The 12,772-nt window shown below is 43.6% G+C and overlaps 1 protein-coding gene across 5 annotated transcripts in view; it reads left to right on the top strand.

Annotated features, from left to right (window-relative positions):
* Positions 1-12,772, top strand: part of LOC106572070 (GRIP1-associated protein 1) — a 42,717-nt gene that overhangs the window by 11,470 nt on the left and 18,475 nt on the right. For all 5 annotated transcript variants that reach the window (XM_045696122.1, XM_045696123.1, XM_045696124.1 and 2 more), the window contains 5 exons: positions 1,261-1,356; positions 1,529-1,585; positions 2,117-2,216; positions 7,456-7,589; positions 8,368-8,484. In XM_045696122.1, coding sequence (XP_045552078.1) covers positions 1,261-1,356; positions 1,529-1,585; positions 2,117-2,216; positions 7,456-7,589; positions 8,368-8,484 — 504 coding nt within the window. The remainder of the gene's footprint in view (positions 1-1,260; positions 1,357-1,528; positions 1,586-2,116; positions 2,217-7,455; positions 7,590-8,367; positions 8,485-12,772) is intronic.

Raw genomic sequence — 12,772 nt, 5'->3', positions numbered from 1 at the left:
GAATGGCCTTACAGAAGAGCTTAGTGACTTTCAATGTGGCATCGTCATAGGATGCCGTCTTTCCCACAAGTCAGTTTCTGCCCTGCTAGAGCTGCCCCGGTCAACTCTAAGTGCTGGTATTGTCAAGTGGAAACGTCTAGGAGCAACAAAGGCTCAGCCGTGAAGTGGTAGGCCACACAAGCACACAGAACGGGACCGCCGAGTGCTGTGAAGCGTGTAAAAGTCGTCTGACCTTGGTTGCAACACTCACTACCGTGTTCCAAACTGCCTCTGGAAGCAACGTCAGCACAAGAACTGTTTGTCGGGAACTTCATGTAATGGGTTTCCATGGCTGAGCAGCTAGCTGCACATGAACCTAAGATCACCATGCGCAAGGCCAAGCTTCGGCTGGAGTGGTGTAAAGCTCGCCGCCATTGGACTCTGGAGCAGTTGAAACACATTCTCTGGAGTGATGAATTACACTTCACCATCTGGCAGTCTGACGGATGAGTCTGGGTCTGGCGGGTGCCAGGAGAACGCTACCTGCCCCAATGCATTGTGCCAAAAGAATAGTTTGGTGGAGGATAAATAATGGTGTGGGGCAGTTTTTCATGGTTTGGGCTACGCCCCTTAATTCAACTGAAGGGAAATCTTAACGCTATAGAAAAAAATGACATTCTAGAAGATTCTGTGCTTCCAACTTTGTGGCAACAGTTTGGGGAAGGCCCTTTCCTGTTCTAGCCTGACAATGCCCCTGTGCACAAAGCGAGGTCCATAAAGAAATTGTTTATCGAGATGAGTGTGGAAGAACTTGACTAGCCTGCACAGAGCCCTGACCTCAACCCCCATCGAACACCTTTGGGATGAATTGGAACGCTGACTGTAAGCCAGGCCTAATTGCCCAACATCAGTGCCCGACCTCACTAATGCTCTTGTGGCTGAATGGAAGCAAGTCCCCGCAGCAGTGTTCCAACATTTAGTGTAAAGCCTTCCCAGAAGAGTGGAGGCTGTTATAGCAGCAAAGGGGTGTGCCGGTGTCCACATATGTCATGTAGTGTATCATGAAGTTAATTTCAAACTGTTAAACATTGTCCAACTGTTATGTTAATCTTGTAATTACTGTTAAGTGACGCCATTAGCATGGTGTAAATAGAACCCTAATTGTGTTGAAACTGATTTAAAATGGGGTTTGCCCTCTAACCTCTTAAACCCAGCAGATTCTAAGACTGTATATTGGAAAATAACAGAACTGAATACATATTCTTTGTGTTTCTCATTCAGGGAAAGGAATCTGATATAGATGGTGTGAAGCTGCATTTGACAGAGGTAGAGAAAGAGAGGGATGTGCACAATGAAACCATTGGAAAACTTAAGCAGGTAAACTAACCCCCTAGCAATTAGCATAAACTACTATTAACCCCCCCCCCCCATCACATTTTCAGAGGAATGTACAGTTTAATGTTCCATAAATGTACACAATCCAGTATAATGAGCCTGTGGTCATCTAATGACTTTCATGATGTACTCTCCCTGTCGTTGTGGTATACAGGAAATTAAAGATACAGTGGATGGCCAGAGGATCCTGGAGAAGAAAGGCAGTTCAGCAGTAAGTGGAACACCTCTGTTTCTGTCTTACCACTAACAGCTGAGCTGAGGGGAAACTGAGTCCGGCTCCTTCCATTTGCTATGGAGAGGAAATTGAATGATTACTTACAGGTGGCAGGTTGGCAGGCAGTGCACGACGCCGCACCCAATCAGCTCTTTAGAAGTGGAATCGGGGCAGCCTTTTCAATATGCCAGTTTGACCCCTTGTAACCAATTATCCGTTGCCTGCCTTGATGATAAGAATCTGCCTCTGCAAATAATTGCAAGAATATGGGCTAGCCTGAGGCATAGGGGTCGCGAGGGCTTTGTAGCTCCTTGTTCCAGCCAGCTATCTAAATTGTTTTCTGGGGAGGATGGGTCATCTTATTGGATTGTTTTCTTTGTCTTAATCTGATGCCTGTCTAAGATTACCTTTGTCTCTCCCTGAGTCAGACTGGCGCTGTTGTCTCTATAGAAAACCGCCCGTATGCTGTAGTATTTTTCAAATGAAGTCGTGTACTCTCCTCTCATGGCTTTGTAACGTTGTTTGTAGCTGAAAGACTTGAAGAGGCAGCTACAGCTGGAGAGGAAGAGAGCTGATAAACTACAGGAGCGGCTACAGGAGATCCTCACCAACACCAAGACCAGGACAGGTGAGAGGACATCAGAAAGCCAGGTTGACCTCCACACATTTTATGTAGTCAGGCAAAAGTCTATATACCAGTACATGTTCTATATTGGCATTTGAGGGAGGGAGATGGTTGACTGTTTTGAAGGGCGTCCTCTCGTTCACTGAACCATGATGTAACGTCTGTTTAGCCTACATCATCACAGACATGAAACATTGAGCACAGAATATGCAGATCACATATAAACAAGAGAGCAGATAAACTGCCATGTCACAGTGTGGTTTGCTACATGTGATCTGAAACATACTTCTACTCATCACAGACAGGAAATAATGAGGTAAAGAGATGCTTTGTACACCAACATCATACATTGAAGTGAAATATGTTTAGTTATGGTAATTGTTTGGGACCAATGGTGTGATTGTACGTTAGCTTTCTGGAGACAATTATGTTCTAGTACTGGGCATACATACAGTGGGGTCCAAAATGATTGACAGCCTTGACAAAGATGAGCAATAATGACTGTATAATACAAATCATTCTAATACTGAGCTATATTTTATGCAACAACAAAAAATTAGGTAATCACTACAAACTTGATGGATGCATTTACAGTTTGTTTAGTGCGGCAGGCAGCTTAGCGGTTAAGAGCGTTGGGACAGTAACCAAAAGGTTGTTGGTTCGAGGTGAAAAGTCTGTCATTGAGCAAGGCATGCAACTGTAATTGCTCCAGTAAGTCGCTTTGGATAAGTAGGTCTGCTAAATTACTAAAATGTTTCAGACTATTTTGTGCTATATATATTTACCATATTTTTTTGGTCATTTTAATCACAAGCTTGATGTTGTCATTGCATGCTAGGAATATGGGACCAAATACTAACCCCTACCTTTTTGAGTAAAACAGAAATGATTACTTGTTAAACAAGTAATTTATTTTATTTCAGTCATTAATGCTTATCTTTATCAGGGGTGCCAATAATTTCAGACCCCACTGTATATGGATGAACTGCTCATTGTTGAACCAGTTAAATGTGATATCAATATGGAGAGGATGGTTAATTTACTAAGCTAGTAAGGATCAAATATTTACTTGCCAACTGGCTAGGTGTTTATCCCACACCCTACCCATTACCATGATAGCATCACATAGTCTGGCAAACACCAAGCTCTGTCTCGAAAGGCTGCTTGATATTGTCGGCACGATGCGCGTTGATAATGAAGGGGCAGTGCTTTTTTACTGATTGGTCCTCCTCTGTGTCTTTCTCACTCAAGCACTTACATGGACAACCACACTCAGTCCTCAGGCGCTGCCCCCTTCCAATACAACTGTGGATTTTCTAATCTAAACCACATGAGGTCTCAATCCCCCAGGAAAGAAAAATACTTTTGAGAACCAATCAAAGCTACAACTGCTGTGATTATTATTTGACCCTGCTGGTCATCTATTAACATTTGAACATCTTGGCCATGTTCTGTTATAATCTCCACCCGGCACAGCCAGAAGAGGACTGGCCACCCCTCATAGCCTGGTTCCTCTATAGGTTTCTTCCTAGGTTCTGGCCTTTCTAGGGAGTTTTTCCTAGCCACTGTGTTTCTACATCTGCATTGCTTGCTGTTTGGGGTTTTAGGCTGGGTTTCTTTACAGCACTTTGTGACATCAGCTGATGTAAGAAGGGCTTTATAAATACATTTGATTGAAAGCTCAGACCATTTCTGCGCGACTTCTGCATTTACGACAGACTCCTGTCCAGACTAGTGTGTCACAGTTCTCATTTGCTCTGTGCCAGGCTAGGAACCACACGCGTCTGTCCTCTGAATTTAGCTCTTTACTTTCAAATCCCTATATCTGATGGCGCCGACAGAGATGGTCGCCTCGCTTCGCGTTCTTAGGAAACTATACAGTATTTATTTTTTTATGTATTATTTCTTACATTGTTACCCCAGGAAATCTTAAGTCTTATTACATACAGCCGGGAAGAACTATTGGATATAAGAGCAACGTCAACTTACCAACATTACGACCAGGAATACGACTTTCCCGAAGCGGATCCTCTGTTTGGACCACCACCCAGGACAATGGATCGGTATACTACTCGCCAATGTCCAGTCTCTTGACAACAAGGTAGATGAAATTCGAGCAAGGGTTGCCTTCCAGAGAGACATCAGAGATTGTAACATTCTCTGTTTCACGGAAACATGGCTCACTTGGGATATGTTATAAGAGTTGGTACAGCCACCCGGTTTCTTCACACATTGCGCCGACAGAAACAAACATCTCTCTGGTAAGAAGAAGGGCGGGGGTGTATGCCTTATGATTAACGAGTTGTGGTGTGATCATAACAACATACAGGAACTCAAGTCCTTTTGTTCACCTGACCTAGAATTCCTTACAATCAAATGCCGACCGCATTATCTACCTAGAGAATTCTCTGTGATTATAATCACAGCCGTGTATATTTTAATCATGGCAAGGCGCCCGGAAACATGACCGAATACAAACAGTGTAGCTATTCCCTCCGCATGGCAATCAAACAAGCTAAGCGTCAGTATAGAGAAAGTAGTGGCAATTCATCGGCTCAGACACGAGATGTATGTGGCAGGGTCCACAGTCAATCACGGATTACAAAAAGAAAACCAGCCCCATCGCGGAAACCGTCTTGCTCCCAGACAAATTTAAACAACAACTTCTTTGCTCGCTTAGAGGACAATACAGTGCCACTGACACGGCCCGCTACAAAAACCTGTGGGCTCTCCTTCAACGCGGCCAACGTACGTAAAACATTTAAACATGTTAACCCTCGCAAGGCTGCCGGCCCAGACGGCATCTCTAGCTGCGTCCTCAGAGCATGCGCAGACCAGCTGGCTGGTGTGTTTACGGACATATTCAATCAATCCCGATCCCAGTCTGCTGTTCCCACATGCTTCAAGAGGGCCACCATTGTTCCTGTTCCCAAGAAATCTAAGGTAACTGAGCTAAACGACTATCTCCCCGTAGCACTCACTTCTGTCATTATTTTGTGCTTTGAGAGACCAGTCATGGATCATATTACCTCCACTCTACCTGACACCCTAGACCCACTCCAATTTGCTTACCGCCCCAATAGGTCCGACGCAATCACACTGCCTTAACCCATCTGGACAAGAGGAATACCTATGTAAGAATGCTGTTCATCGATTACAGCTCAGCATTTACACCATAGTACCCTCCAAACTCGTCATTAAGCTCGAGACCCTGGGTCTCGACCCCCGCCCTGTGCAACTGGGTCCTGGACTTTCTGACGGGCCGCCCCCAGGTGTGAGGGTAGGAAACAACATCTCTAGCCCGCTGATCCTCAACACTGAGGCCCCACAAGGGTGCGTTCTCAGCCCTCTCCTGTACTCCCTGTTCACCCATGACTGCGTGGCCATGCGCGCCTCCAACTCAATCATCAAGTTTGCAGACGACACTACAGTGGTAGGCTTGATTACCAACAACGACGAGACGGCCTACAGGGAGGAGGTGAGGGCCCTCGGAGTGTGGTGTCAGGAAAATAACCTCTCCCTCAACAAAACAAAGGAGATGATCGTGGACTTCAGGAAACAGCAGAGGGAGCACCCCCCTAATCCACATCGATGAGAAGGTGGGAAGTTTTAAGTTCCTCGGCGTACACATCACGGACAAACTGAAATTGTCCACCCACACAGACAGCGTGATGAAGGCGCAACAGCGCCTCTTTAACCTCAGGAGGCTGAAGAAATTTAGTTTGTCACCGAAAACACTCACAAACTTTTACAGATGCACAATTGAGAGCATCCTGTCGGGCTGTATCACCGCCTGTTACGGCAACTGCTCCGCCCACAACCGTAAGGCTCTCCAGAGGGTAGTGACGTCTGCACAAAGCATCACCAGGGGCAAACTACCTGCCCTCCAGGACACCTACTTCACTTGATGTCACAGGAAGGCCAAAAAGATCATCAAGGACAACAACCACCCGAGCCACTGCCTGTTCACCCCGCTGTCATCCAGAAGGCGAGGTCAGTACAGGTGCATCAAAGCTGGGACCGAGAGACTGGAAAAACAGCTTCTATCTCAAGGCCATCAGACTGTTAAACAGCCATTGAGTGGCTACTGCCAACATACTGACTCAAATCTCTAGCCACTTTAATAATAAAAAATTGGATGTAATAAATGTATCACTAGTCACTTTAAACAATGGCACTTTATATAATGTTTACATACCCTACATTACTCATCTCATACGTGTACTCTATTCTATCTACTGCATCTTGCCTATGCTGCACGGCCATCGCTCATCCATATATTTATATGTACATATTCTTATTCATTCCTCTACACTTGTGTGTGTTTAAGGTAGCTGTTGTGAAATTGTTAGATATTACTGCACGGTCGGAACTAGAAGCGCAAGCACTTCGCTACACTCGCATTAACATCTGCTAACCATGTGTATGTGACCAATAAAATTTGATGTGGCAACCAAAGATTCTAACAGAGAAATAACCCTCTTACTGCTGTACTTGTATGTTTCTCAGTAATGTGTATGGAATCTTGAAAACATTTCCTCCTGTGGGGACCCCCCCACCCCAAACAAACCGTCAACAAAATGCAGACCTCTAATATTTTATGGTGCCCCCCCCGCCACTTCTTAAAATGTGCCACAGAGTAATGCATACTCTTGTTTCCTGGCTGTAGGTTGTTGGTGATGCCAGGGAAATCCTCTTTTGGGCCATGTATAATTTACTAGGTGTCCTTAAATGTTTAATGATTGCTTTACAGAAAGTTGAGGATCAGACATTTTAAAGTAGGGAGCTTTTATCTTTGTCCAAAGTTAGTGCACATCAGTGGGGGCCTTAGGTAGATACCTATATCCCTGCAAAGACGGGAGTTCTTCCTACATTAGCCTTTAGTTTACTATAGGGAATCCATCAGTGCTTATGGACTGAGGTTTCCCTCTATGCACAATGCAATCGGTCCTAACTTAATTAGTGTGTGTTTCCCCATCAAACACACAATGGATGTTGTTAGTTGACAATGTTCTGTAGTTATCGTTGGGATGATTGGAATGCTGCGTTTGAAAAACTGCCAGACTTAAGAGGTTTGAGAAGGTGTGCCCTTGCTTTGATATGGCCTGAAAAGGAATATTAACCACGTCAAGAAAATACAAAAAGGTGTTTGACGTTAGAACGACTTTTTTCCCCACTTAGAGTAATTACTTCTGATGTAATTCCTTAGCAAGAATGCTCTATTGTGTGTGTGTGTTTCCAGGCCTGGAGGAGCTGGTGTTGTCAGAGATCAACTCTCCTAATCGTTCGCAGCAGAGGGGAGATAGCAGCAGTGTCTCCTCCTTCAGCTATGGGGAGATCATGAAGGAGGGTGCCTCTGCACAGAGCACCAACAAGGTACACTACACCAGTCAGCTAGAGTCAAGACAGGACACCAAGAAACTGGCCAAAGCACATACAATCGTTGTTAAAGCAATAGTATGCAGTGTTGACAAGATATGTGTTGGAAAGTAGTGAATCAGAATGTGAATGTTGAATATACATTTTGTAGTCAACAGAACAGCATAATCCACATAGAAGAAAAAATACATTATTTGATGTAAGGAGCCACAAAAGGAACCAATGAGGTCGTCTGCATCAACACATCACCTCTTACATTGCATTTGTAACTGCCAAGAGTACAAACTGTACATTCTGAGGCAGAGATGAGAGGCTGAACTTTCACCAAACACAGTTATGACAGGCAGCTCAACAGGGAGTTCACATGCGTTTCACTTTTATGTGCCTCTGTTAATAGCCTATAAATAGCGTGGGTGCTATTATTATAACCCTTTGAATAAACACAAGTCCTGAATGTTTTTCTTTGCAAGGGAGGTGGATGGTTGAGGAAAAGGAGTGGGAAAGACTGAGAGAACTCTCTGAAGAATACAATTTAGAATTGTCCAATTGTTTCCACTTAAAACATAATGTATTCCAGTTCTATACTGAACAGACGTCTTGCCTAGCTTGTGTACAATGTACAGATAAGCCTGTACCATTAGAGCTGTCGAGCTCAGAGCCAGTGATGCAGAGATAATGAATTATATTACACAGAGTGCACAAAATAGCTTCTCTCTGAGTGAATGTTATGTAGGGAACAGACGTTTAACAGTTGTCTGGTCCTCTGTGTTCTAAGTCCGCCAGCGGCAGCCCCCAGTCCCAGCGCCCTGCTGACCTGTCTGATGATGAGGTTGGGGAACTCTTCCTGAGGCTGGCTGAGGTGCAGCAAGAGAAATGGATGTTGGAGGAGAAGGTAGTCATGCAATTCATACTTACAATACAACTTTATTGTCTATGTTACTAGCGAACAATGGAAATGTGTCTTATGCTTCGTTCTACTACGTTTTCAACTTGGTTATCATTTACTATAAACTGTGTTATATATTCTATACATGGGTGGCAGGTAGCCTAGCGGTTAACCTCTCTTGGGTATTTTCATGGCCAGATGAAAAATGTACCCAAATTAAACGTCCTACTACTCGGGGCCCAGGAACTAGAATATGCATATTATTAGTAGATTTGGATAGAAAACACTCTGAAGTTTCTAAAACGGTTTGAATGATGTCTGTGAGTATAACAGAACTCATACGGCAGGCAAAAACCTGAGAAAAATCTAACCAGGAAGTGGGAAATCTGGAGCTTGTAGTCTTTTCAAGTCATTGCCTATCCAACACACAGTGACTTAGGGTTCATTTTGCACTTCCTAAGGCTTCCACTAGATGTCAAGTCTTTAGAACCTAGTTTCAGGCTTTTGCAGTGAACAGAGAGCGAAACAAGAAGGCCGGGGAGTTGGTGACTCAGGGAAGGACATGAGTTCATTGGCGTGCATTCACGTGATGAGGTAGCTGTGTTCCAAAACGTTTTTCAAGACATTGGAATCGTCCGGTTGGAATATTATTGAAGTTCTATGTTAAAAAGGCCCTAAAGATTGATTCTATACAACGTTTGACATGTTTCAACGAACGTAAATATAACTTTTTTTTAACTTTTCGTCGTGAAATTGTGGGCGCGCTTCCTACATTTGGAGTAGCTTACTGAACGTGCAAACAACAAGGAGGTATTTGGACATAAATTATGGACTTTATTGAACAAAACATTTATTGTGGACCTGGGATTCCTGGAAGTGCCTTCTGATGAAGATCATCAAAGGTAAGTGAATATTTATAATGCTATTTATGATTTTAGATGACTCCAAAATGGCGGGTATCTGTATTGCCTAGTGTATTTTTCTGAGCGCCGTACTCGGATTATTGCAAAGTGTGCTTTCCCCGTGAAGCTTTTTTGAAATGTGTCACAGCGGTTGCATAAAGGAGATGGTTATCTATAATTCTTTGAATAACAGTTTAATATTTTATCAACGTTTATGATGAGTATTTTTGTAAATTGTTGTGCTGATTCACCGGGAGTATTGGAGGGCTCAAAAAAAGAAAGGGAACACTTAAACAACACATCCTAGATCTGAATGAAAGAAATAATCTTATTAAATACTTTTTTCTTTACATAGTTGAATGTGCTGACAACAAAATCACACAAAAATAATCAATGGAAATCCAATTGATCAACCCATGGAGGTCTGGATTTGGAGTCAAACTCAAAATTAAAGTGGAAAACCACTCTACAGGCTGATCCAACTTTGATGTAATGTCCTTAAAACAAGTCAAAATGAGGCTCAGTAGTGTGTGTGGCCTCCACGTGCCTGTATGACCTCCCTACAACGCCTGGGCATGCTCCTGATGAGGTGGCGGATGGTCTCCTGAGGGATCTCCTCCCAGACCTGGACTAAAGCATCCGCCAACTCCTGGACAGTCTGTGGTGCAACGTGGCGTTGGTGGATGGAGCGAGACATGATGTCCCAGATGTGCTCAATTGGATTCAGGTCTGGGGAACGGGCGGGCCAGTCCATAGCATCAATGCCTTCCTCTTGCAGGAACTGCTGACACACTCCAGCCACATGAGGTCTAGCATTGTCTTGCATTACGAGGAACCCAGGGCCAACCGCACCAGCATATGGTCTCACAAGGGGTCTGAGGATCTCATCTCGGTACCTAATGGCAGTCAGGCTACCTCTGGCGAGCACATGGAGGGCTGTGCGGCCCCCCCAAAGAAATGCCACCCCACACCATGACTGACCCACCGCCAAACCGGTCATGCTGGAGGATGTTGCAGGCAGCAGAACGTTCTCCACGGCGTCTCCAGACTCTGTCATGTCTGTCACGTGCTCAGTGTGAACCTACTTTCATTTGTGAAGAGCACAGGGCGCCAGTGGCGAATTTGCCAATCTTGGTGTTCTCTGGCAAATGCCAAACGTCCTGCACGGTGTTGGGCTGTAAGCACAACCTCCACCTGTGGACGTCGAGCCCTCATACCACCCTCATGGAGTCTGTTTCTGACCATTTGAGCAGACACATGCACATTTGTGGCCTGCTGGAGGTCATTTTGCAGGGCTCTGGCAGTGCTCCTCCTTGCACAAAGGCGGAGGTAGCGGTCCTGCTGCTGGGTTGTTGCCCTCCTACGGCCTCCTCCATGTCTCCTGATGTACTGGCCTGTCTCCTGGTAGCGCCTCCATGCTCTGGACACTACACTGACAGACACAGCAAACCTTCTTGCCACAGCTCGCATTGATGTGTCATCCTGGATGAGCTGCACTTCCTGAGCCACTTGTGTGTGTTGTAGACTGCATCTCATGCTACCACTAGAGTGAAAGCACCGCCAGCATTCAAAAGTGACCAAAACATCAGCCAGGAAGCATAGGAACTGAGAAGTGGTCTGTGGTCCCCACCTGCAGAACCACTCCTTTATTGGGGGTGTCTTGCTAATTGCCTATAATATTCACCTGTTGTCTATTCCATTTGCACAACAGCATGTGAAATTTGTCAATCAGTGTTGCTTCCTAAGTGGACAGTTTGATTTCACAGAAGTGTGATTGACTTGGAGTTACATTGTGTTGTTTAAGTGTTCCCTTTATTTTTTTGAGCAGTGTATTTTCTGAACATCACGCGCCAATGTAAAATGCTGTTTTTGGATATAAATATGAACTTTATTGAACAAAACATACATGTATTGTCTAACATTGAGTCCTAGGAGTGTCATCTGATGAAGGTCGTCAAAGGTTAGTGCTTAATTTTAGCTGAATTTCTGGTATTTGTGACCCCTCTCCTGCGTGGAAAATGGCTGTGTGGTTTTTCTTGTGTTGTACCTGTCCTAACATAATCTAACTTTATGCTTTCGCCGTAAAGCCTTTTTCAAATCGGACAATGTGGTTACGTTAAGGAGAAGTGTACCTTTTTTTAAAATGGTGTAAAAAGTCGTATGTTTGAGAACTTTGAATTATGACATTTTGTTGATTTGAATTAGGCGCTCGTCCCACCTGCCCAAGAGAGGCCTGTAAGCGAAAAGTCGCTGGTTCGAATCCCTGAGCCGGCAAGATGGAAAAATCTGCCGTTCTGCACTTGAGAATTGCAGTTAACCCCGAACAACAACTGCTCCCCTGGCTTAATCGACATTGGGTTAAATGTTGAATGCATTGTTGTGCAACTGACTAGGTTTTCCCTTTCCTTTCCCACTCCCCTCTGTATATATTTGCACAGTTAAGCTAAAATGTGTACATTTGTCTCTATACTCCAGCATTTTGGATTTGAGAACACAGGTTTCATATGAGGCGACAGTATAGAATGTCACCATTTTAGTTTGAGGGTATTTTCATATGTATTTGTATTACCGTTTGGAAATGAAAGCACTTTATGTATCGGCTTCCCACCATTTTTTTTTTGTAAGTAGTTTTTTTCCCCTCTAAGTATTTGGACAAAACCACTTAAAGTTTAGTATTTGGTCCAGTATTTGGGGTGATATTCTTTCTCACTCATCATTATTCATGATTATCCATAATCATGGTAGCATCCAAATGAATGTAGAAATGTTCAGAAATATTTTGTCAATATTTATGGAAAAAGTCTTCAAATGCTGGTATTGGATACAAAAAGTGCTTTCATTTCTAAATGGTAAATCAGATATCTGTGAAAAAACCCTGGAATAAAAAGTGACATTTCTATACTGTTGCTTCATAAGAAACATTTAATCAAATAAAAATGCTGCAGTGTAGAGCCAAATTCACCAATTGTAATAAATACGGTGGGGAGTGTATGGTTGTACAACTAAATTACAGTTAGTAGTATGAATGGAAGATCAAATGAAACCAAACACAAAACATTATTCTTTTTTTTTTTTAAATCAGCCTGAACTGTCAATATTATTTGGGGAGAAACTGACATGACGGATAGTTGTGAGATAAAGTTAATGTTCTTCACTGCAATTTATGAGTCTGTGGCATTAATGAATCCTTTTTTTGACCACTAGAATAGATTTCCAATTAAATTGTGAAACCATCTTTTACTGGGGACTTTATATAAAATTCACAAATATGGCTACACTGGACAGGGTTCTGCTGCTATTACTTGTTTTCGTGCCTTGCTGTTCTTCCCCAGATCATATGATCTATTCACACTTGCTGCCTGCCTGCTCTATGTGTGAGAGATGATTGATGT

Source organism: Salmo salar, chromosome ssa15 (assembly GCF_905237065.1).
Source record: "Salmo salar chromosome ssa15, Ssal_v3.1, whole genome shotgun sequence".
In the NCBI taxonomy this organism is placed as follows: domain Eukaryota; kingdom Metazoa; phylum Chordata; class Actinopteri; order Salmoniformes; family Salmonidae; genus Salmo; species Salmo salar.
Note: the sequence above shows the minus strand (reverse complement) of the source record. Positions and strands in the feature narration are given on the sequence as shown.